At 39.0% G+C, this 25,899-nt stretch overlaps 3 protein-coding genes across 4 annotated transcripts; 2 read left to right on the top strand and 1 right to left on the bottom strand.

Annotated features, from left to right (window-relative positions):
• Positions 1 to 3,425: 3,425 nt before the first annotated feature.
• On the top strand, positions 3,426 to 18,866 carry LOC132202998 (acetylcholinesterase-like). Its single transcript, XM_059630406.1, has 8 exons — positions 3,426 to 3,784; positions 5,387 to 5,666; positions 6,822 to 7,003; positions 7,092 to 7,449; positions 10,386 to 10,528; positions 11,771 to 12,087; positions 12,741 to 12,901; positions 12,969 to 18,866. Exons 1-8 carry the CDS (start codon positions 3,479 to 3,481, stop codon positions 13,088 to 13,090), a joined length of 1,869 nt encoding a protein of 622 aa, XP_059486389.1. The 5' UTR covers positions 3,426 to 3,478; the 3' UTR covers positions 13,091 to 18,866.
• Positions 18,867 to 18,919: 53 nt separating this feature from the next.
• On the bottom strand, positions 18,920 to 21,612 carry LOC132203145 (RING finger and transmembrane domain-containing protein 2-like). Its single transcript, XM_059630678.1, has 6 exons — positions 21,456 to 21,612; positions 20,886 to 21,257; positions 20,636 to 20,813; positions 20,337 to 20,487; positions 19,719 to 19,934; positions 18,920 to 19,658 (listed from the first exon to the last, which is right to left on the bottom strand). Exons 1-6 carry the CDS (start codon positions 21,472 to 21,474, stop codon positions 19,422 to 19,424), a joined length of 1,173 nt encoding a protein of 390 aa, XP_059486661.1. The 5' UTR covers positions 21,475 to 21,612; the 3' UTR covers positions 18,920 to 19,421.
• Positions 21,613 to 24,236: 2,624 nt separating this feature from the next.
• Positions 24,237 to 25,888, top strand: LOC132203152 (trypsin-4-like). Of its 2 annotated transcripts, none has more exons than XM_059630687.1 (6): positions 24,237 to 24,354; positions 24,595 to 24,653; positions 24,703 to 24,791; positions 24,900 to 25,161; positions 25,400 to 25,552; positions 25,609 to 25,888. In XM_059630687.1, exons 1-6 carry the CDS (start codon positions 24,297 to 24,299, stop codon positions 25,744 to 25,746), a joined length of 759 nt encoding a protein of 252 aa, XP_059486670.1. In that variant the 5' UTR covers positions 24,237 to 24,296; the 3' UTR covers positions 25,747 to 25,888. The 2 variants fall into 2 exon arrangements, with proteins under 2 accessions (XP_059486670.1, XP_059486669.1); XM_059630686.1 differs by having other exon boundaries at positions 24,239 to 24,354; positions 24,589 to 24,653.
• Positions 25,889 to 25,899: the final 11 nt, after the last annotated feature.

The raw sequence follows: 25,899 nt of genomic DNA, 5'->3' as shown, positions 1-25,899 counted from the left end.
CGTTTCTAGTTTTTACCCTTTCTTTTATTATTGAAATGAAACACAGCTAAATAATCATAATCATATAAAGTCTGAGCTGAGCTTAAAATCGTGATTTTCTCTAACAAAAGTTTTGTCTTGCTTGAAATTCAATAAAAAATATCCCAAGTCTCTCCAAGCGCCTGCAGCTTTGTTGGTTATGCAACGTGCACAGCATTGATATTGCGCAAACTGCCGGCTGTTTTTTTTTTCTTCAAATCTGGTAGATTTGAGATGTTGAAATTTTATTTCCAACGCATCGATTTTCCGTCTCGTTTGTGGCATCGACCACAAACTCACATACACATACGATTAGAGGAGGTTCAAGGACCTGCTCAAGTCGTTTAGATTGGTTATCACAATTCGGCTAGGTTTCGCTGCAAAGGTCATCAAGTGCTTCATAAATCTCGTGTTCATGCTTCCCTGCGCGCGGGAGGGCAGGCGAGCGGAGGGCAGAGGCGAGCGCTTAACAAGAAGTACGACTCTGGCATTTACTGAGTGGCCAGCTAATTTTTCTGGCCTTGCGCTAATGCAGCGTGAAGTTGTGAGAAATAGCGATTTTCGAAAGCGGTCTAGAAAGAAAGAACCACGCAGAAAAAGTGTAGCCGAAAAAGAAGTCTCAGTTGATTGGATGAATTATTTCACGCTTAGACGCCAGAAGGACTACCCTAGATTTATGAAGCGTCTCTCGAGGCACAAAAGCACTTGAGCGCCCTGGGTTAAAAAATCATAAATCACAACGACCTCACCTTAATTGCAAGACGGTCCGCTAAATTCATTTGCGCCCATGCAAATGAGAAGCATACTTCAGACGCCGTGCTTAAGCAAAATGAAAAAAGTTTTAGTTTTGATATTTAAAATAAAAATTGCAACAGAAATTTAAAATTGTACAACAGAATTAATGAGTGGAGTGTAATTAATTAAAGCCTCACAAGGGCAACAATAATTACATCACGTTAAGTAGGAGCCTAATGAAATAAAACGAGTGCCGAGTAAATTAGGAAAAGACCGCATAATCCTGGTGGGTTAATTTCCTGCCTTTGTCTTTGCGATGCCCACTTTTCGCACCTCGGCGCCTGGCAAGCAAAGGGTTGAGCCGGGGCGACCTTGACACCCCCCGCCCTCCGTTGCCGCCGCGCCGCCTAGCAACCGAGAAGCAGCAGCGGCCGAAGAAAAAGCCACGCGACGCGGGCAGGCAAATTTACGGGCCTCGGCAAACGTAATTGTTTTACATTTCACAAAGCGGCGGCAACTAGAGAGCGCCACCATGTGTTTAGACACCTGTTGTTAATTAACCTACCCACCTACCCTCGCACCCTCTTCAAATTACACCCTCGATAATGTGTATACGCGTTTTGTGCGTTACGAGTTTTCGCCACCGCAGTGAGGATAATCCGGCTCGATGAACTTTGCGACTCTCCAGCGTGGTTTTAAGTTGATAATTAATCTTGACAGGGCTAATTTTCCCTCCATTTAATTAGCTCCGTTTGTTCAAATATAAAAGTTTCTTCAAATTTGCCAGGCAAAATATTAAAAAAAAAATCCTGAGAATTTAATTTACATGTAGAATTCTTAAACTCTACTTAACATCTCCTCCTACTAACATAATAGATTCAATCCACATATTTTTTTAATGTATATTTCGTATATTTATTTCTGTCTTTGCCTGGGTCACGGTTAACAATTTCGCAGGTGTCACTGGTTCTTTGTTATTTCAGGCGTTTGCACTGTGCTTTTTGTGGCTGCTCATGAAAGCTGATATTTTTGCTAAGAGTGTGTGTGACTTTCTGCGTCTTTTTCTGGCACCGCACAGACGAAATTGGCTTCCTGAAACCAGAGACCTGTCTAACTTTGTATTTACGCAGAAAATTCCCGCTGAATGTATTTTTGCCGCCAAACTTCCATTTTAAGTTAACGAAAGGAGTCATAAAAATTTAGTCACGTCTACAATAACCAGCTAATACTTTTCGGTAGTCTGAAAATGGGAAGAGGATTATAGATTATAACCCACAGGCAGTATTTAATTCACACAAGTCATTTCTGCACTCCAATTTTTGTGACTTCTTAATGTGCTTCATTGTGTTTAGTTGCTCTTTTGCTGAAAATGAGCACCGGAATTTCAAACGCTTGCTCGAGAGAAGCTCAAACACAAGGCACACCATTGCAAAGTCAACATTCTTTGAAGGCGCCAGCAGAATTTGAGAGGGCACGTGATCAAACGCTGTCCGTGTAATTTTTAATGTTCATATCAGCCCACACGTCTTTTCCTGCTTACAGTTCCCATCAAGTTTACAAATTGTTAACAATCAACGCATTTGCACTTTATCTTGAATCAAGATCGAATTGTATGACACAACAAACAATCTGAAAATTGTATCATTTTTTGTATTGTGTGTTAACAAGTAATGTGACTAAAGTCACCTGCTGCTATAAATGAGATGTTAATATTGTCGCGTGCTGCGCACGGTTATATAATGTATTGATTTTGTACGTCCGCATCCCTGGCAATAAATTTCTTTTTCTATAATATTTAAAGCTGTAAAAAAATACAAATTAAAGCAGAGAAGTAATATGCAACAAATAATGAAAATGATGCATCTTGAATATTTAAATATATCATAATATTTCATGTAAGTTAAAGTTTTATGCTAGCAAATTGAAAATAGAAGCTTTTTAAGATGAAAATTTTGATAAAATTTGATTAGCCATCTTGTATCAAAATCTAATTTATAATTTTGGAGGAAATAATATGTACCTCAAAAAAGAGGGATAGTCTGATTTTTACAAAGGATATATTATGGAATACAATGGCAATTTAATCTAGGATTTTGTGCACAGGGTTGCTAACTTTTTCACAGGCGTCGCATTTGGTTGAAAAAACTTTATAAACTATATAGACATTGGTCATAATGTAAAGATATATCAAATTAACACTTCTTAAATATAATCTTAATTCTGATTCAATAGAAAATTAATATTTTCATAGGACTAGTTCTTGCCATTCTGCGATAATCCAAGGATAGAGAAAATAAGCAATATAATATTGGTTTTTGTGCTTCAAAACCTTACGTTGCAATATTTTTCTTGATGAAACTTCTGCACAAGACTAGGACCTGGATTTGCCATTTTTTTTGTCAATTTTTAAATTTTTATTTTTATATAGCAAGTCTCGCACTATTGAAGGCATACAACCTGGATGATGCAATTTGGATCCCGGGGGCGGGTTGCATTTCCTGGTTCACCTTTAACATGAGGCGGCGGCGGCGGTCAAGGCCGATCGAGCGGCGTGATTTGGCATCGAGCGTGGCGGCGGCGGCTCGTTGGGCGGCCGGTCGGCCGCCGCGAGAGCGGCCCGCTGGGGCAGCGGGAAGGGCGCAGGCGCCGTGCCCCAGCGGTGGCCCAGCACTGCCTCATCAGTCGCGAGGCAGCCAGAGCGAGACAGCGAACGGACGATGCGAAAATGAAGAGCTGCCTGCTGTGCCTGTTCCTGCTGGCCTCGGCGGCTCTTGGCCGGCCGCACGTCGAAATCCACCACAACGCCAGCGCCCACTTCTACAGCGGCCACCACGAGCCACTGGTGGTTCACACGACCACGGGCCGCGTCCGCGGCTTCCTGCGCACCGTCGGTGACAAAGAGATCCGCGTCTTCTACGGAATCCCGTTCGCACGGCCGCCGCTCGGCGAACTCCGCTTCCGGCGGCCGCAGAGGGTTGACAACTGGTCGCACATCCTCAACGCTGACGAGCTGCCCAACTCCTGTTACCAGGTGAGAGATAAAAATCAATCCTGTGAGTGTCACTTTGATATCAATTTTTACAGACCCGTAGCAAATCAGTCAGATCTTTTATCACACACTACTTGTGTTAATGCGAGAAAAAAAATCACTCAACGAATTTCGTTTATAGTAGACGGGAGTAGTTGGGCTCTATAGCACTGCGCGGTTGGCTCGGCTGTAAATATTTCATGGCGAGAGGGGCTCGTCAATGTTAGACAGGAAGGCGTCTATTGATTTTGACAGCTGGTTTGTTTATTGTTCTTTTACGTCGTGTCAAAAGCATCGATTCTGATGATTAGCAAAACGCAATTATCAAATTTAATTATCTTAAATCAAGATTTTTTTTTTAATTTTTTTCAATTAAAATTTCGATAGAGTGATACTGCCCCCCTTTATATGGGCTTGGGTTCTCTCGCTTGCTCTCCGTGCTCAAATATCCAATCAACAATTCATCCGGAGTCTCTCTGCTCAATAATTCGGATTGGCTTCCGTTTATTTAGCCCGTCGTGGTCTTTATTTCTTGGAGCAAGAGAAGCGCGACGTGCACCCCACCGTTGGGCAAAACCGAAACAATTCCAATAGTCTGCGAGACGCGCGACAAAATACGCATGATCGGTGCACCTGCGGAGTGTAGAGAGAGCGTAAAACGCCAGAGAGAGATGCTCTCTCTCTCTCTCCAATGGCATAAAAGTTGCGGGACCTTATCGGCGGCGCGCACGCTACCTTTGCAGCTCGTATACCACCAGCCACGCGAATTTTATTGGCGAATCGTATCGTTACCTTCCCAGCTTTGTTTACTCCTAATCGTATAGGCGTAGTGACCTTTGGGCTACTCGTCGCACCCAAAGGTCACGCTGCCTCTGATGGCCTGATGGCTCGTAGTAAACCAAACGCACTATATCTGCCGTGACACATGATAGTGTTTGCTATTAAACAGGCGGTTAATTATATGATATAATATATTAAATAGCAAAAATTGTGTTTATAAAAATAGCAACAAAAGTCCGTTTTTATACATTTTTTGGCATTATTTTTAGTAAAATTTTATTAATATAAGTTTTGTTTTAATTTTGAATACTTATTTAACTGCTTTAATTGCCAGTGGAGAATAAAATTTCCACAAGTGATGGCAAAATTGGAGTAATTCTTGTTGTCTGACTATTGTATTGTTCATAAGTTGGCCGTTTTTTACTTTTCTGATTCGGTACGTCTTATTTAGACATGTGGCGAATGGCATAATGCGTTTAAATTCAATGAGTGCAATCTACGAGTGCATTAGAGAGAACACTGATGTTCGATCGACGGTCAGGGGACAAGTCATAATTGTTCTTGATAGCACGTCATAAGTGAAACATCAAATAATTTTTTTAAATAATTAATTTAATAATCATATTCCTTTATTGATAATTATTTTTTAATTAATTTCCCTTCGATTTTGAACTCTTGAACTGTGTTTAACAGCATTAAGTAGATTAAAGTACAAGAATTTTTTTATTTAATTTTTTGTGATAAAATAAATAAATAAATAAATCATAAAAATTTTATTTTCAATTTTATTATACTATAATAATCATGTTTGTGTGGTGTTCACAGGAGCGATATGAGTACTTCCCGGGCTTTGAGGGCGAGGAAATGTGGAATCCAAACACTAACATCTCCGAAGACTGCTTGTACCTGAACGTGTGGGCGCCGGCGAAGCGGCGCCACAATCACGAGTTGGCGCCGCTACTGGTTTGGGTGTACGGCGGCGGCTACATGAGCGGCACCGCCACCCTGGCTGTGTACGAAGCGTCCACGCTGACGGCCGAAGAGGACGTGGTGGTCGTGGCCATGCAGTACCGAGTTGGCGCTTTTGGCTTCCTTTACATGCCAGGTACTGTGCGAATCTTACTCATGGAAGGGAGAGGCTATTTTTTTTAAAGCGCCCATTTAGATGATTTTTTAAAACAATTGGCTGGGAGAGTAAAAGCTAATGTATTTTTTTCCTTTTTTCATATCATAAGATTTGAAAACAGGCAAAACTGTCATAAAATAAGTGGTAAAAGTTTCCTGAAAAAGTAGTAAATTTGATATTTATGGTGCATCAGTTTTGATAATTTAGGTTTTAACCTATTTACCTCACTTCTCTAATTGGACTAATGTATAAAAATGGGTCTAATTAATTACAACCAGCACAGGGCGCTGATTTCCTGCCGAGGACAGCAGCAGTGATTTCTGTCTCGCCGGGAAATTGAATTTGGAGCGAGTTAGAGCTGAGCCGGGGGTTGCACACCCTCGCCCTCTTGCATGTTCATATACATAATCCGAGCGGCTGAGAGCGCCACGTGAATTAATAATTGTGTTGTTGCGATTCAGCCGGGCCGTTTCTGTTGAATTCTTGAGTGCGGTTGCGTGATATCTTGACTTGGTCTGAATTACAGAACAGCCTTTATTGCGCCCGCCCACCCTCTCGCTGGCTCGGCGCAATGATAATGAAACGGCCTTTTTTATCAAAGCTCTGTCATGAGGAAAATCTCAACTTTTCGATTGATTGCTCTCAAGTGTAACTATCGACACTTCCGCCGCGCTGCCGATACTAATCTATTGTAATAATTGCTCTTTTACAAAGTGAGAGAGCGTTTTCCTTGTACGCGTTCGGGAAATTCGTGATAGAAAAGTTTTGTTTCAACCCTTCCAGCTTTCTCCAAAGGCTTTTAGCTTAAGAAATAAATTTTTTTTTTAACTCTTCCAATACTGAAAACAGAAATGACATTTATTTAATCCAATGTTGTCTAAAAAATCCATAGTTTTATTCTTATTCATCAGTTTAAAATGTATTTAAAAATAATGATGAATTGAAAAAAAAATCAAACTTTGTATCAAAATTTAAAATAATTCCATGATTTAGTAATTAGTTATGATCATCCAATGTAAAAACTACATTTTTAATACTTAAAACAGATTGATCAATACACATTTTGGAACTAAAAATACTATTCAAATTTTAATAGATTTTTATGTTCAAACTTCCCTATATCTGTGTTTCCAGATGGATCTGAGAACAGTGACAGCGAAACCAGTTCAGGTGGCAACATGGGTCTGTACGACCAAACGCTTGCTCTGGAGTGGCTCCGCGAAAATGCAGCTGTGTTCGGTGCTGACGCCGAAACACTCACTTTGTTTGGCGAGAGTGCCGGTGGCGGTGCCGTCAGTGCTCACCTATTATCGCCTGTAAGTCAACTCAGAAGTTGTAATTTTGCTCTCTCATCAATTTTTTAGCGAGTAGATTAGATTTTTGAAGGTTTGATTGTTGTGGCAGGTGAGCAAAGGGTTGGTGCGTCGAGGAATCCTGCAGAGCGGCACAATCAATGCGCCTTGGAGTTGGATGACCGCAGAAAGGGCCGGGGAGATTGGCCGCTCGTTGGCCGAGGACTGCGGCTGCAACGCGACCTTGCGGCTGGCTCGCGAGGGCGGACAGGCCGAGGTGCTCAACTGCCTGCGAAGCGTGGACCCGAAAACCATCAGCGTGCAGCAGTGGAATACTTACGGAGGCATCCTCGGCTTTCCGTCCACCATCACGGTTGACGGCGAGTTCATCACTGACGACCCCATGGAGCTGCTAAAACGCGGAGCCCTCAAGGAAACCGAGATCATGATCGGCAGCAACAGAGATGAAGGTGAGTTTTTCTTTTCCAAGTAATGTCTGAGCGGATTTGCCCAGCATCATGGAGTTTCCTTGTAAGGAAGTTTGATTTCATGGAAAAAAAGTTGTTAAAAATCTTCAGCTCATTTAATTTTTAGTATTTTCTTAGAGAGGCACATCTGTGGAATTCATAAGAAAAAAAAAGAAAACCAGAAACCTTTAAAAATGAAAATGACAAATGTCAAACAGCTTTTTGATTAACAATTCGACATTTTTAGAAAATATATATCCTCACAAATTAGAATTTAGTGAATTTGAAATTTTGAACTTGATAATTTAAGATAAAAAAAGGGTTTAAAAAGTTAAAAATTTCAGGATGGAAGTCATTTTGATTCTTAACAATGGATTTCTAACAGTCGCTAAATTATATAATATTATTTGAATTTTCTTAAAAATTATTTCTTCCCTAATTTCTTTTTAAGACGAGTTTAATAAGAAAAATTGCACTATGAAATCAAATAACTTTAATTTAGATAATAATAACAAAATATTTTCGTTTTTATTTTAAGAGATAGAAGATTCTAAGACATTTGGTTAGGAATTTTTCGGTCTCAGCTGCCGGCATTAGAAAGAGGGATGGGGTTGTGACACCGGCAGCCAAAGTCAAAGTGGCACACATCGTTTAGTTGGAACTTTTCAACAAGTGAGTTATTGGTAAATGGCACGGCGCGCTTATTGATTGCATTTGCAAAGTGTGTCAGAGGTGAGCAGAGGCAGAGGCTAGGAGGAAATGAGAGAGAGCGAATAGCAAGCCTACAGCCCTCTGCGCTCTCTCTATTTCTTGCACCTGGTATTTCATTTTCAATTCTGGAAAATTCCTCCGGACCCTCTGCAGTTGCTGAATCAAGCCATTTTTTTTCTATTTTAGAAATGCAATCAAGTTAAAAAAATCTATTCACTGCTATAAATCTTGCCGCTTAATTCTTATTGTTAGGAAAATAGCACCCGACGGACAAATTTTCTATTCGCAGCTCTCATAGGATATTTTTATTTGTCATTTCATTTTCTATTTTGAACTAGAAAGTGTTTAATTTTGCTCCAAATTTCACACCAAATGGCTCTTTGCTGGAATTCCTCTTGCCATTACAATATTCCAACGCCGGCATGACATTTAACCTTTGCAGCTCGGCAGACTCACGGTTGACTTTTTATTTTAATTACTTGAAATTAACGTGGCCCTGGGGTGAATGAAGTTGTACGTACTTAACAATTTCAAAACTGCGCTCGGCGCCCCTGTAATTAAAAACCAAGCCCACGCGCGCTTTCTTTCTTTTCGAAGGGCAAAATATGGATTCGGAGAAGGCGCTCTGTGGAGATTACGCGAGATCCTCTTCTCGGCGCCGCGCAACTTGGTAAGCCAGCGAGAGGAAGAAAAAGCCGGGCAAAGAAAGATACAAGAAGGGAAAAGTCTGGTGGGACGTGTGGACGCGAGAGAGCTTGTAATTTCACAAGAAACCGTTTCAAATATAGGAAAAGGATCAAATACCAAAATATTTATTGTGCAACCAAAATTTGAAAAACTCCCCCGAGCTGGAGAAAGAAAGCAAAGAAGTATCGAACCGATAAAAATTTCAGCAGTTGAGGTGTGCAAAATCTAGAGCGCGCATCTCTCTGCCGGGCTCTCGTCGACGGCGCCGAATCAGACTCACTTTGTTGTCCTCAGCACTACTGCCTGCCTGCCGAGGGGGTGGCGGGAGTGGTTGGGCTCTAGATGGCTGCTGCCGGGGAGGGGAGGGGGCGAGGGCGCATCTCTCTCGGCTCGGCGGCGATAATTTTTGCGACTCACGTCCCGCTCGAGTACTCGCGCGGCCCGAGTACGCGCTCGGCGGCGTCGTCATGGCGACCGCGGTGGTCAATATCGGCGCCGCCGATCTCCTCGCAGAACAAACAAACAAAACTCACATGTCGACTGGCAAGCAACACCCCTCAACCCCTTCCACCCTTAATGAGCCGAAACGTGAATCTGCCGCCGCACGCCTTTTTTTGCATTTTGCGCAACAATCCAAACGCGCTACGTGACTGCGATCTGATTTGGCGATGGCGACCGGAAACGTCGACGGGATATAGAGAAATTATGCACAACGTCCCGTGGCGTAAAAATTCACATACAGGTGGGCCCTCAAAATCTTCAAAATCCAAAACTTCTATGACAATGGATATGACAGAAAATGTGATATTTTTATATTAATTTACAACTGATGAAAACTTTTTATTTTAATATGGTACATATTTTAATTAATTTAATACTGTTGTTTTAACTTTTTAACAACAAAAGTACTAATAATAATTTTATTTATAAAAATATATATTTTGTTATTTTTCAAGAAAAATAAGATCACACATTTAAATCAATAAATGATTAAATTTATGAAAATAAGTAGCTAACAAAATAATTTGGAGTCATACTACTCATTTAAATTCTAAAATCTAGAGCTTCATAAGCCAGTTTTGTGTAGGCTCATTTAAGATTGAAAACTGCATTAGTTACAGAAAATTATTTCTTTCTTGAATTAATGTTTGTTGTTATTTATAGCATATTACTAACATTTAGACACATACAATATAAAGCGAATTGATTATCTATGGAAAAAATGGAATAGACAAAAAAAGGCATAATTAATTGTAAAATATCAATAGAATAAAAAAATTATGCGGTATAATGTAACGATAATATTAAAAAGAAATATCTAATTTTATGATAAGAATTCAGTTTATTTATTTTTAGTCAATTTAGAACTTACCATAATGATTTAAAATTTGAAATTTTTTAAATTTCAAACGTATATGTTGAAAAAAGGAAATTGATCAGATAAGAAATTTCTCAGTACTCAATATATTAACAAGATGTAATTTTTTGAAAATCATTCAAAATTGAAAGATTTGTGCTAACTGAATCTCTTCTGGTTCCAGGCACCTACTTTGTCCTGTACGACTTCATCGACCAGTTCGACAAGGACTCTGCCAGCTTCCTTCCGCGCGACAAGTTCGTCCACCTGATCAACACCATCTTCAAGGACCGGCCGCAAATCGAGCGCGACGCAATTCTCTTCCAGGTGAGAACCAAATCACGGCCCATGCGACCCGCCCGTCTGCCAGTCTCATTTGCATACTTTGCTGGAGGCGATCAAATTACTCCGCCGCCGACGTCGCTCTATTGGAAAATTGATTCTGCAGCCGCCGCCGCTGCTACCGCTGCCGTGCGGATTTCAAGAACGAAAAACGGCCGAGCAGATTTCGGAAAACTATTTAATCAGTCTGGCTGAACTTTAATCTTGGCTTTTGATTTAAGTAATTTCGGTGCGAAATTCGCCTTGCCACTTGGCCTCTATTGATGGCATGCCTTTGGACAAAAACTGTGGTCGCCTCATTAAAAAACAACCACTCTCGCCTCCACCTCTCCAAGCAAGCGAGGCAGGGGAGGAGAAAGAGAGGAGCTGCTTTTCCATTCTTTGAAAGCAACCTAGCAGAATTATGAAAAGCATCAGCGGCTTTCATTCTCCGCGCAGCCCCTATTTATTTCAATGTCCCTCTTGCTTGTTCGGCTAAAGTTACGTAATTTAAAAATAATGATGTCGCTCACCCTCTTGTCTCTCTATCTCTCTAGCTATGATTTCACGGTTCACCACGTGTTCTTGCTATATATTCATTCAAGAATCGCATTTGCATAAGAAATTATATCGCCGCGGTTGCCGAGGTGAAAACTTCAAAGCCGTTAATATGTGTGAGCGGAACAGGTTGCAAAACTTGGATATCAAGGCCAGCTCTTTGCCAGTTGCTTTAATTAAAAAAGCAATGAAGCTGCCTCTTTTCTCAAAATCCAAGTTTTGAACGGTGAAAAGAATTTCCACACTTGATACCGAAAGTCCTTAAAAAAAAGTAAAAGAAACTCCAGTATTTTTAAATTGCATTTGAGGGCTAAAGACTTGGACTTATGGTTTTTTAAAAGGTTTAAAAAATAATGTCTGTTTTGCATTTTAACATTTGGTCAAGGTTGCAATATATTGTTGTTTTTTCATCCTTTTGTACACACATCTAATTCTCACCCCTATATCAAAATATGCATTTAAATTTTCCCACTCTCATGTTCCGTTCAATTTATAATGGTGCACAACACGTTTAATTAAAAGATACATCACTTGATAACGCAGCACGCGAGGTGGTCGGATAATAATTCATTAAGCCGCGTTGTTTACCTTTAATTTGAGCGCTCGTTCTCTCTGGTTTTATATTCTTTGAGCAAATTTGTTCGCCGCTCTCATTACAGAGATAATCTCTTTTTTTTCCGACTGATGCAGTACACGGCTTGGGAGCACATGAACGACGGCTATCTGAACCAGAAGATGATCGGCGACATGGTCGGCGACTACTTCTTCATCTGCCCATCGAACCACTTCGCCAACACGATGGCTGAGAACGGCGTGCCCGTTTACTACTACTACTTCGCCCAACGCAGCTCCACTTCGTTGTGGGGCGACTGGATGGGCGTGATGCACGGCGACGAGATCGACTACGTCTTCGGACGACCCCTTGACCCCGCCCGGGGCTTTACCGAGGCTGAGCAGCGCCTCAGCAAGAGCATCATGGGCTACTATAGGCACTTTGCCTCCACTGGGTATGTGACCCACTTTTCCATTACAATTGTTTTATATGTGATACAATCGCAGGTTTAAAGGGGAAAGATAGAAAGTAACACAAAATAGTAATACAATGGGTTGCTCAAAGTCCGCATGCTTAGCCTGGGGTAACAGATTTAAGGAGCGACCTCTCTCTCTCTGTTGTCTTCTGGTACTAACTTTTAGACAGAAGAATAGATCTGCAATTTTAATACGTAGTTAATTAAACAAAATTATACCATAAAATTTCTGATTGCTAACTTCCCAAATTTATTAATGTTTTAATTTGTACATTTAAATTGATTTTAATTAGATATTTAGTAATATTATATTAATCTTCATGTGATTTACAACTAACAATAAGAATCTAGAATTTTCCAATTTTCAAATACAGTTTTTGAAAATATCACACCCTTGAAGCAGAAATTTTTCAGCGATCAAACGTAACACATGACTACTTCTAGCCTGATGGACTGGGTTAATTTTATTTTATTTATTCAAATATTTTATGTTGGAGCTCATAACTCATTCCATGATTCAATGTTTGAATACTATTAAAAACAGTAAAATTTAAAATATACAGTTATTTGAAAGATTAAAATTGCAAGTTTTAAACTAACTTTTTACAGCGATTTCATTATTTGAATTGCAGGAGGCCAACACCAGACTCAGAAGTGTGGCCACCATACTCGAAAAACACACCGCAGTTTTACACGTGGAGTACTGAGAGTCTGGGGCGCGTCGCTGTTGGGCCAAGGGCCACAGCCTGCGCCTTCTGGAACACATTCATGCCCCAAATCGCCGAGGCGCATGGTGAGCAACCTTTTTTTGTTTTAATAACTCGCATCTTTACAACAAAAAATTTTGCACTTTTTTCCAGCCAAGAAAGAGGACTGTGTAAAGGAAATAATTCCGAGCGCGTCAGCGTCGTCAGTACGGAAACTGACGGCTTTGGCCGGCTCGGTGGTCATGTTCGTCGCGCTGGCCCTGTCCAGCGTGTAATCGCAGCCGCGAAGGCTCTCCCGCACATATCATTGTCGCATATCAGTCAACTGACGATCTGTATTCCTGTGAGACGCAATTTATAATATACATATCACAAAACAGACAAACAAAAATAACACACACAAACATACACACATATCACATTTTAACGGCCGCTATGATTGCGCAAATCGTTGAAAAGAATTATTAAGAAAAAAAAACAAGAAGTAACTCTCGTGATACACCGCACGTGTCCGTGTGAAAAACTCACTCCAGTAGACGCTGTTGCTGCTGCTTAAATTGAATTCCGACCTCTCACCAAAACTCGTTTTTTAGCTGGAGAGAGGAGTAGCATTTTGAGGGGCGCGAATGCATTTCCACTTTTTTTATAGCAAACAAAACAGAAGTAATTTTTCTTCAATCAAATGAGCAAAGACAATGAACCTTACTTGAAAATGTAGAAATTAAAAAAATCTTTTTGGACGAAAAACAGCAAAATTCAATTTTGCTTGATAAATTATAAAAAAAAAAAAAAAATCAATCGATTTGCGTCTCTCTGGTGTGAAACTCTCTGAAGTGTTAGCTCGGTACAGGGAGCACCACTCCACTAGAATAATGCTCAATATACATTACCCGCGGACAATAATCCCGCGTCCTCTCACTTTTCTACTCATTGCGTAGACGCTTTCTCCTCGTGCGCGTTTGCACTTTTCACACCAATCGGCGCGGCGGATGGCGTCACGAAGGCCACTCTCGATTGGCCTCTATCAGCCTTCAAACGGATTTTCAAGTGAGACTCTATGATGATGATCGATATGACTTTTATAAGGTAAAATTTAAGATTTTTAGGGATGGGGTTTGTGTAATCTTCGCGAACTGCATATCATATTTGGCTTGGATTTTTTGGAAATTTACCAACAACGATTTGTCACACTCACACTTTAAAGCTATATTTTGATACGGATCGGCCGCCACATGCAATCTCTTAATTTTTGCATTCTGATATACTCACACACATGTATAATCGACTCTGTATTTCACGTTTTTTCTTTGTCATTGTTAGCATCAATCGCTGCGTATAAATATCGAGGTGTTTTCAGAGACAAAAATTCCCCGTTCAAATAGTGGGAAGTTCTGTGTTTAAAAAGAAATCTTTGTTTGAGAAGAACAAAAAAAAGAGACGTTAGCAAGAAATGGTTGTTTCTCCGTCTGCTCTCGATCCGCTTTTTTCGTGCCGTGTTTGGTGTTTGGCACTTAGGGATGATTTATTAATAAGAGAAAGCTATACACGTGACAGCTTTTCGTTATTGCAAAACTTGTGGTAGAACAAAAAACAACTCACGCGCTTACTAGAAAGTACACTCACTAACACACAAGCATATAATTAATCGTTAAGGATATGAAAAAAAGTAAACTGCTGTAATGTAATACATATCACATACACACGCATAATAAGCTGCAAAGAATTATATGATAAATATATTATACACACACACACTACGTTTAGCATAAGGCAAAAAATATTTACACACGCTGATGTTAATTGGTGTTTTACGTCGTGTAATATGCTGCTAAAAACTGTGCCTTCGATTTTGCGAAACTCGTTTCGAGCCCCGCGTTGTTCGGCTTAGCGCTGGCGCAGCCCCTGTTAGACGATGCGGTGCGGCGAGTGGACCTGAGGCGCCAAACACTATTGCACTATTGCCCACAGTAAAAAAAAATGATTTTTATTGTTGATTGTGAAATTAGTCAACATTTTATTAAAAAAATATTCGGTGGATTCCCTACCGGAAACATTTTTGAACCTCAGAAGAGTCAGTTACAATTAATATTTAATTTTACCTAATAGTTCTACTTCATGAATTTGAGATTGAGTCTCCTTGTGGAGACAAAAGATCAAGAAATGTTGAAAATTGCACAAAAATTCAAAATTTTATTTAAAATTTGCCATTTAATGTTATTCTTAAGCACAATCTCTAATAAAAATCATTAGGAAATTCCACTTGAAAAATTGAACTGGTTTTCGGGAACACCGTCGGCCCAACTGCGAAAAATCTCCAAACATAAATATATTTTACGGCTCGTACGCCCTCACTGAACTTTGATATTTCACCTTGAAGGAGGCGAGAATTGATTTTATTAAAATTCTACAAGCTTATTCTCCGACTCACATGGAAATGGCGGTGTTGGTCGAAAGCGCGTTCGAATTAAGCTGCTTTTCTGCAAACTTTTCTGTGTCGCCTGCGGGTCCACTCGACCGTCGAGCTCCCGATCCACCGTGCACACACATACACACACTGTAGTCAATTGCGAATATATAAACTGTATATCGTACGTTCCACCCGCGCGCGTTTTCCGTTTTTCTGTTGTTGAACTGCTGTATTGACACATAAAAGTCGGTCGCGACCCCAAATTCGGCAATAGCTCTTTGATTTCAAGAGAAATACGTTCTCCCGCCGCGGCACGCAACAAGTAGTGCTGCTGACGCGTTCTCGCTGACTCAATTTTCGGCCGTAATCTCATTACGAAAACCTTCCAGCAACCTGTTCGACACCCGAGTCGAGCCGGTTGCATAACCCACTTTTTCCTCTCGCTCCGTCGTAATTTGCCTGGGAGCTCCGTCAAGACGGCTCTCGAGTATAATATTCCGTTCTCCAGATGATGAGGCGGCGCGTTACGTAAGAAAACATTCGGAACTTAACAAAAGTCGATAGAAACGCCCCAATAAGCCTATTATCTTTTGCTCCATCTTGGATTTTCTTTCGTTTTAAATGCAAATGAAATCACCGGGGTCAGTTCTGCGTCGCACGCGCGCCCTCCAGGCCGCTCATACAAAGAGGACTTTGCCAGGCTCGTGATTTTCTCTTTGCTCAACCAGAGTCGTGATTCTCTGTGATTCATTGACGCTCAGCCAACTTGCGGTGATTTCTCAGCACTTTTTTCTCCATTCGTACAAAAAAACTTTAAAACCTATCCAACGCGTCAGCACCACTTTAGAGGCATGGCGGGGGCGAAAAGCTAATCCTCTTTTCAGGATAATCCGCCCGGTTTTCGTTTTAAAAATAGACAACTGCTTTTCACCTTCAGATAAAAAGACCTCAAATTTTTAACATTGGGAATTTACTAATTTTACTGGCAAAATTGTTCCAGTTTTAATTATTAATTGAATTAAAAGTTTATAAGTTTAAGTTTTATAGTGTAGTGAAAGCAAATCAGAAAAATCATTTAAAAATTCATTTTGATGATTAATCTTTATGAGCTTTTTGAACTTTCGTGAACGTTTCTTTGTGCAGGTTTTGGTCAAATGCTTAATTGGATTTTTTTACCTTCATTTCTAAAATTATTAAAAATGACTAGAGCTATATTCAGTTCTTTGCTTCTGTCATCATTGTCATCAATATTATACTTTAGAAAAACGGGCGGAGCCTGATCACATTTCCATTCAAGCAGATCATAAATATATAAACTTTCTGATTATTTCCCGAATCAGCCTTCGGTTCTTTGATCAGGCCTAGCAGGCATTGTTGATGTTGTTTAGGTCTCAACACTCAGGGTAGCTGATATATATTATAATTCTTAGACTGAAAATTCGAGTTCGGCCTATAGTCAGAAAAGAACACTCGTATAACCACACAAACAGTAAAAAAAGAAAATCAACCAACACACACACACATACTTACATATCAAAAGAGGAAAGATTAAGAAATTTGAGTAACCATACAAAAAACAAATTGCAGCCTAATAATATAAAAATGCATATATTCGCGTGTCTGTCACACAATAACCGATAGGTAATGCTCACTTGTGTACTCATTGTTAGACTCTATACTCATAAATGGGTGTCCATCCACGACTAGCTAAATGTGATGCAGGTAAACGCACACTTCCCTGTAATATTAAAGGGGCGGTTTATTCATTCCGTTTGATGTCCGTTTTGGGTACTGTGGATCAACAAAAAAAATCATACGTGCTCTGCTTTTTTATTTGTCGCTTCTTTCGGGACGGAATATCTTGAGGGTCACTGGATCGTTATTTACGACTTTGTGAGAAACTTTGACTTTCCCACCAACATATGATTGAGAATTAAACAATATACATATATAAATTCTGTTTCATAGCTGCTTCAAAGTAATAAATAACGATGAAAATCTGCTAAACAATACTCGTGGTGTAACAATCAGCATAATTAATTAATCTCACTCTCAGCACAAAGTCAGTGTCTAATTAAGGAATTATATCTCGTGTCAGGTAAAGAGCAGCTATAATTTCATAGCAGAGGTGTCAATGACAATGAAGTGATAAAAACTTTGAATATAATTATATAAATAAATATGTATATACTACATATATTATATTATATACGAGAGATTGCGATCAGCGAATATAACCTTGATTGTGTAAATACGTCAAGAATTTTATCCTTTTTAAAATGCGAAACAAAAAATAAAAGAATTAAACATTCTCTCTCTTACTCTCCTCTTGAGAGCTGCGAGTCCCCCAACCTCACAAGAACGATCGACAGGGCTCGCCTTGTGAAAAATTTGCATTTCCAATCGCATCGCAAGTAAATTACGAGCAAGTGAGCGAGGGAGGGCTTCTGCTCTGATTGCGAGACACATTTCCCAAGAGAGAGTCTTGCTCAAGTGTTTTAGCCTCCTTTAAATGTCTTTTGCTTTGGCCCGGTTTCAGTCGATTTGCCATTTGCATTTCAAGCCCCTGATATACAAGTGCTGTCTACACTTGCACGAAGCAACTGACAAAAGTTCTTGCAAAATTTTAATGACAAACTTTTACAGACATAATAATTTCCAGAAAGTTTTAATAGAAGAGCAAAGTTAAAAAATTATTTTCCTTGCATCATTTTTCTAATAAGAAATTTTTATATTTCATCACAAAGAAAAAATAACATATTAGGTAAAAATGATTCGTGCAAGTTTTTCATCACTTGTGGTTAAATTTTATAAAAGAAAACTAAATGTGAATTAAAATTGAACGTGGAAGAAATGTGGAGCACACGCTGTGACCTGCTGATTGGTGCAATATATTATGCGTTACGTTTAAAGCTGATTAACTTGGAACTGAAAACAAAATATTCATATCAATTGGATTTTGAGTAATTAAAAGCGCGCGTCAATATTTTGTACAACCCCTGCATACGGTCATATGTATTTTTATAAAGAAGAAAAGAACGTGTTAACTCGGAACTAGCTGTGTTTTGGCTGGTTTTTTGCTCTTTGGTTTCGGTGGGATCGAAAAAAGAAGCACAACTGAGGTTTAGGTGTCGTTTCGGTGTTAGTAGTCTTCGTAATCATAAGCTATAATGCACACTAAGACACACACTCGAACAATTAATTAGCTCCATGTGCTGCACACACAAATGATATAGGCGGAGCCGCAATTTGACAGCAAAATAAAATTGGAACAGAAATTAAATGTAGTTTTGAGACTCGAAATCGCACCCAGCAGACGTTTCGTTTCGGCGCAAAAACCAGAAAGTGTAGAAATTTTCTCATGCAGGCTCGTATGTACGTTGGGATTCAAAGTAGTGCTTTTGATATGGATTAGGCGTTGGTCAATAATCAATAAATTGCTCTTGGGTAGGAACAACTCACTTTCCTTGTGCTGTGTAATCCATCATTACCTGTGTACTTAACGGAATTAATACATATCATATTAATTACTAAATTGATTATTACTGAATGATATATACACTTAAATATGAATATATATTTATGTAGCCATTTGTATATCATGTATGCTAACCGTATTTAGCGACAAATAAAGGAGAACAATCCAAAAAAATTGAAATGGTAGTTTCATTTAAAAAAAAAGAGATTTCTCAAACTCTCAGAATCTGAATAACAAATATGAGCAATATTTTTATTTGCATATTTATTACTTGTGTAATTTGCAATTACAACATAACATAGGTGTTACAAGAATATTTCTGACAATTATACTCAATTTCACAACAATATGAAAATTTCTCCCACACACACCACATTTTTAACTCATCTTTTGACAAGACTCGTTTTTTTTATCACATTTGCACTGGCTGTGATGAGACAGTCTTGACCCACTCAACGGTTTGCTCTCACTTCACCATTCCAGCAAATTAGGCCTCACAGTCTTCGGCTAAAAACGATTGTAGAGAATCCATCTTCTTAAGGTTCTCCAGCATCTCGAGTCAACTTAGAAATTTGGTTTATCAGAGGATTTTCAAACTCCAGCTTGCATCATAGAGAAGATAAATTTTTGTAATGGTTAAATAATAATTGATCAGTAATTGCATGATTGCCACTTTTTTGAACAGCAAGAATAATCCGCTCTTACTGAGTCATTGTTTTGGCTAGAAGAGTTGGAGGAAAAAGGAGGTGCTTCCGTCGCGCCAAGCAGGGTCGGTGCCAACTTTGGCTCGACAAAGGGGACAACTCTGCTCCCGGTCGCACCAAGTAGTCAAACACGACTCGCAAAAGACATGGCCGCACACCTGCAAGGCCACCGGCTCGGAAAACTCGTCGTGGCAAATGGTGCACATGTTTCCAGCCGTAGCCAACTGTTGAGCTGTTGGCGCCTCGCCCAGGGCCTGAAAATTGGCATTCGGTCGGGTGAAAATTAATCTTTTCAACAAGAGTGTGCAAATTACGGAGTGGCGGAACAGCTGTTGGACAGACGAGTGCCACATTTTGTAGCGGGCCAGCAACTCCCAAAACTTGCAGAGGACGTAAACGGAGGCCAGGGTGAAGCCCAAAACTCGGTAGACCCCTTCGTACGAGTTGACCAGGTAGTACAGCCACGCCTGGACTGGTGCGACCGCTCGGTACAACTGGGATGTGGCTTCGATCGACAGGAAAACTTTTCCCTGGTAAAAACAAAATAACTGCGTTTCAAAAACATGACTAAATTTGGTCCCAACATTAAAAAGGAAAATTCATCAAATTAATAAATAAATATAAAAATTCAAACAGTCATATTGATTAGAGTTTTTCTTCACAACTATACGAAAGAAAGTGTCGCACATCACAGATGGAAACAGGTTGCTGAAAAATTTTCTTTAAATTAATGTCTATTCTGTGAATTAAATTTCCTGATTGTGGTTAGTATACAATTTGAAGCTGATTTAAATAGAACTGCCTTGGAAATCTTCCTATTCAGCATAGTTTGGAGTATGAAATTTTTAATTTTTTCAGAAAAATTGAAATCGAATAATATAAATAAACAAATGCTTTTGCGTAGATAATAGAAAACAGAAAATGAAATTTACCCTTTTAGCAAAGGCAATGGTGGTGGCAGGAAGGATGGCAAGCACAGCCTTGCACTCGACAGTGATGAGCTTGAGCACAGAGTCAGTGACCAAGACAACCCAGAGCAGGTCTGGAAATGAGGTTGGCAGGAATGTGGGGGCCAACCAGAGACTGAAAAAATTGTAATTTGAAAAATATTAATCAATTAATTAATCAATCAGTTATAAAAAATTCAATTTTTTATATCAAAAGATAAAAAAGGATTTCAAACATGAAAGGATTATTTGTTGAACTTGAAAGTTTTCAAGGTAAAAATTACCTGGAGTAAAGGATTTCGTCAGCAAAAACCAGGTAAAACAAAACAATGCAGAAAAGAATGTGGATGAGGAGAAACACCAGTCCAGAAATGCTGCTCCTAGCCTGCAGCCCCACTTCCCTTTTCAATCTGCTGTTGGCGTGTGAAAATGTGATGAGCAGGGCCAAGCCCACAAGGATGCCTGCAGGACAGAAATTTTTATTAAAATCCTAAATTTAAATAAAACATTTAGTTTAATTAGTTTCAAACTGACCGATTCCATGGTCGAACAGGAGCTTGACGAGGAGAATTAGGACAAAGGGCAGGTATCTCTGCATCATGGCCATCATGGCAATGGTCTCAGGGTTGAGTCTGGTGGGGCCCTCGGCCGCATTGTCAGCGCCTTCCTCTGTCCGGCCCATGTCGATGGACACGGAGACGCCTTCCTCGGGAGGTTCCCTTGGAGGATTATTGTTTTGCCTCCGCTCCGATCGCAGCTCGTTGAAGACCGAGCTGAATATTTCTGGTCGCGACATGATGGACCGGTGAACCCTGCCCAGCTGGCTCAGGGCCAGGGGCAGGCCAACCACTCGTCGAGTCTCTGCTTCTCCGGAGGGATTTTCCCTCGCAGGTTCCGGATTCCCTGCTGGAATTCAAACTCAAGCGTTAGCATTTTTACAAGAAGACTGTTACCAACGTTCGAAAGAGGAGTTTAAAAATTTTTAACCGTCTAAATTTAATTACATATACGGGGTGGATTTCAAATTTGATTTTATTACATTTTGCGTCACTCACAAAATTAACGGAAACAATTCTTCCGGCGCGAATTTTAAGCTCAAATTACCTGCTGGATTGTCACTCATTGTAGAATGAATCACTTACGAGTACAAGCATAATTGGTAATTTCAAGAGATCCCCAGGTTTATCGCTGTCAATGTCAACTCGTAAAAAACAAAAAAAGAGAAACACAGAAGATTTGATACGATCATATGTTTTGGTTTCGCGACTGCGCCGTGTTGTGGCGGTTAAAGTCATTTTTTCAGTTAAAGAAACCGGTTATGAAGTTAGAAATTTACGTAGTAAAGTTATATATTTAAAAGCATATGTTCAGAATTCATCAAAGAAAATGATAAAAATAAATTTTTCAAGAGCATTTAATATTTAATATGAAAAAGCTTGCAAATTTGGATTTTATATTTGTCAAGGATTGAATACCGGTTTTTAAGAAAATGCGCCATCTATTAAATTCATTTAGTTTAGATTAGAATTTTCCTCACAACAATAATTTTTACTTTAAAAATTCCATCTTGCCCCTTGCCAACCCCCTTGCTTCCAATTGCAATATTAATAAAGTGATAGTGATTATTAAAAAAAGGGACAGTGATCAAATTTCCCAATTCAAATTCAGTTGTGAAAAAATTAAAAACTTATTTCTCTGACATTTTCATTTTTAATAATCTTATTCAAGTGACAATGACAATAAGCTATGATTAGGTGTGTATGGTGTGTGTGTGATATTACATAATTGTGCTGTCAACAAATTATAATTAATATGAATATGGTAAAAACAATTTTTCTATCGCATTTGCATGACCATTAAGTTACAGAAATTTTGTAAATGCCAAGTAACGGGAGCCGGCAGAAGTGTAATAATCACTTATAAGAATTTCTCCAGGTGAAGAAATCGAAGGATGCGACGGAGAAGGGTTTCAGGGGGGGGGGGGGCTGCTGGTCAAAGTCCACTTCACCGTCATCTTCGACAACTGCATCTCCAGGAAGCTGGTTTTTCACACTGTAGATGTAGTCGTCAATGTCGCGGCGACCTGAGAGTAAAATTGACTTCACTTAAACAATTTCTAGTCATTATTTTTTCTTACGAGTGCCAACGTGGGGCTGGTAGCCGTTCATCAGAGCCAGGTGGAAGGCGTGCTCGTAATCCAGGGCTTCGTGATTGTTTTTAGCAATTTCACTCATCTCGTCAGACATTCCGATCACACGAAGGGGAACTCCTGGACCAGGTTTGGCGTAGCATCCTCGGGCAGCTGGTTTTTGACGCTTTGCAAAAAGTCATCAATATTGTGCAGCTTTTGTTCCTCTCAAAAGTTGCAGCTGGAACCAAAAACTTGAATTTTGATAAGAATTCTCTAGAATACTTCAAAACCAACCGTTATCTCCAACAAATGGAGAGAGAGTGCAAGAATTATTCAAGTTTTGAACATGATTTGTGTTTTGAATTGTTGGTGCTAGAATCTATTTTTTTCCTTTTAAACCACATTGTTGCTTTTATGCAAATTTTTGGTCTTAAAAACAATGGCTAAAAAATCTTGATATACATATAAATTAGTGGCTTTTTCATTTTGAAAATAAAGTTAAGTTATGTATTGTCTCATATTTCATTATTTTTCTCCTCTAATTTCCTCACGTTTCTGAGAATTTTTGGGACAAATCCTCCGAAATGAATTTAATGTTCATCGCTGGAGCAGCAAAATGTGGCACACGTACACCTTGGAGCAAATAAATGCTGCTAATTTGAAGAATTTGAATTGTGCCATAAAGTTAAAATGTAATGATTTTTTTCTAAAATTTAAAATTCAGCTTTTCTCGTAGACGTCAGGGCGAATTTTCCCTGTCATTTTATCCATGTCACATACTAAAATCTAAGTCCTTTCAGGAACCTTGAGGAATTTCAGGACGTCCTTCGACCAGTGACAGTCGGTCCTCGGTCCGATGATTGTTAAAATCTTGGGCCATCGCAATAACTCTGAACAGAGCAGACCAGCGGATCCTTCTTCCTTTTTGTTTACAATTTTTTTCAATAGCCAGTATAGCCACGAAACTTACAACTTACGAGAGGCGCCACCAGAGGGCCGGAGACGGACAGCCTGACAGCCTTGCTTTCTTTTATTTTATTCTCCATCTCCGGCTTCACCGAGGGAAAGGCATACTAAAGTCGATTAAAACGCTTTAATTTGCTTGAATCTATTTCATATAGTTTACCAAATAAGTTTTAAAGCAGTACATGCCAAGAAAGATGAGATCGAAAGAAAACCAATTTTTACTAAAAAAGAGAATAATTATATTGAAAGAATAAACTTTAAATTTTATTATTTTATGTTTAATAAAAAGCAATAAAAATAATCGTTGAGCAATACACATGAATTATTTTCAATTTTGGAAAAGTTCCATTATTTTATTTATTTATTTTTTTAAATGCCAATTGTACCTGAATGGGCCGATGCATTTAAAAACACAATAATTGTTTTATTTCAAAATTTTTTAGTAATTGTTATTGGAAAATTCTCAGAACATTATACGTAATTTACTTTTTTTGCTATTTTTTCCAATTTACTAATTTAATGCGGCGTGAATAATTGAATGTTATAAAGGAATTATTTTTAATAGAAGAGACAAGTTTGAGAATGTTTAAGACTCTTTGCGTTCAATTTACTTAGGCAGTGGATGGACTTTGTTAACCTCGCTTAAGCACCAAATACAAAATTTCCGGCTCACGACACGCATCGCAGAGCTCGCAATTAGCGCAAAAAAAAACACAAAGCCTTTTTAACAAGTTAAGCAAATACGCATTTATTCTGGCAGTTGCTGGGTTGTAACCTGCGCACCAGTATAAAAAGGTCGGTCTGACCTTCACTCTTATTCATTTTATGCTTCTCACTGCACCCACAACATGCGTTTCTCCCACGTTTTGTCACTGTGCTGCTTTTTACTCGCGGCCGAAGCCACAGGTAAATTATTTTTTTGAGTTTATTAAGAAAAAAATCTTGTAGAAACCAGTAAAATTATTAATCTAAATAATTTATATGATACAGAAACTCAACTCAATTATTATATGAATATTAATTCAAGATTGTAAATTCTGATATTTAAAAAAATAAGATGACAACCTCTTAATAAAACTTGATCATAAAAATTAATTCATAACAGAAAAATTAAAAATTACTGTTCATAATTGTTGATAGCTCTAGCCCGGAACAAGCGCGTTGTTGGCGGAACTCCTGCCGCGGATGGAGAAGCTGCTTACTCGGTACAACTTTCATTAATTAGCTAGGTTGATTTAATTATAATTTTCATAGGCATCAATTCAAAACGCTGCTGGAGAGCACTTTTGCGGTGGCGTGATCGTCGGCAAAAAGACGGTTCTCACATCAGCAGTTTGCGCCGTGTGAGTTAATTAATTATAGCTGGACAAACCTTGCGCCGTGATTAGTTCGATTTTGCGAACTGTGAAAATAAAATTAGCTTGTTTGTGCTGAAGTTTGAAAAATTTCAGGTTCTTGAACGCGAGCGATATCAGAGTGAAGGTTGGCTCGGCTGACCTGAGCAAGGCGTCCGAATACACCGTGTCGAAAGTGGTCGTTCACCCTGACTTTCTTTTGAAGGGAAGGGTTCCGGTTAACGATCTGGCCGCTTTGAGGATTCAGTCTGAAATCAAATTCGAGGATGGAAAAACTAAGGCTGCAACTCTGCCAACCAAGGGGCAGAAAACGGTCCAGGGCGAGATTGTTACTGTTGCAGGATGGGGCGCAACCAAGGTTTTATTTTCAATTAAATGAATAAATTTATTTATTTTATTTTTAATGAATGAATGAATGAAATTTTGCTTGGTCTTATTCTCTAGATTTTTTATTTTTTACCTAAATTTCGAGTGTTGAAATGAATTTTAGATTTTGGAAATACATTTTTTTGCTCAGAAGTTTTGTTCAATAATCATTAAAATTAGAGTGTGTTTGAATAAATTTCGTATTGAAAATGAAAACATTATGATTGTAGATCAATGGAAGCGCGTCACCATTGCTGATGAAAATTAAAATTCGAATTGTGAATATTGACGAGTGCAGCAAGGCGCACAAGAATATTGTGGATACCATACCTGATAATCAAATATGCGCTGGTGTTGAGGACGGAAGCAAGGATGCTTGTCAGGTAATTTTTTTTAACTGTATTAAGGATATAACTAAAAAATTATTTATAAAAATTAGATGGATGGAGGAGCCGGACTTGTTTTGGAAAATCTGGTGCTTGGACTGGCCTCTTGGGGTCAAGGATGTGGGCAAAAACCTGGCGTTTACACTGAGTTGGCTCCCTTTAGATTCTGGATTGACGAACAACTGAATTAAAAAAATCTCGTTTTTGTCATTTTTATTTTCTAATAACTTTTTTTAAATTTTTATCACTAATATCTGTAAAAAAATCAACTTTGAGCTACTTTAATAATTGTACAATAGATTGCCAATATTTAATAAACAAGCTTATCTGAAATTTGAGTATCG

This window comes from Neocloeon triangulifer, unplaced genomic scaffold (assembly GCF_031216515.1).
Source record: "Neocloeon triangulifer isolate White Clay Creek 2 clone unplaced genomic scaffold, ASM3121651v1 ptg000017l, whole genome shotgun sequence".
NCBI lineage: Eukaryota > Metazoa > Arthropoda > Insecta > Ephemeroptera > Baetidae > Neocloeon > Neocloeon triangulifer.
The sequence above is the reverse complement of the archived record's forward strand: the minus strand, read 5'-3'. Positions and strand labels throughout refer to the sequence as shown.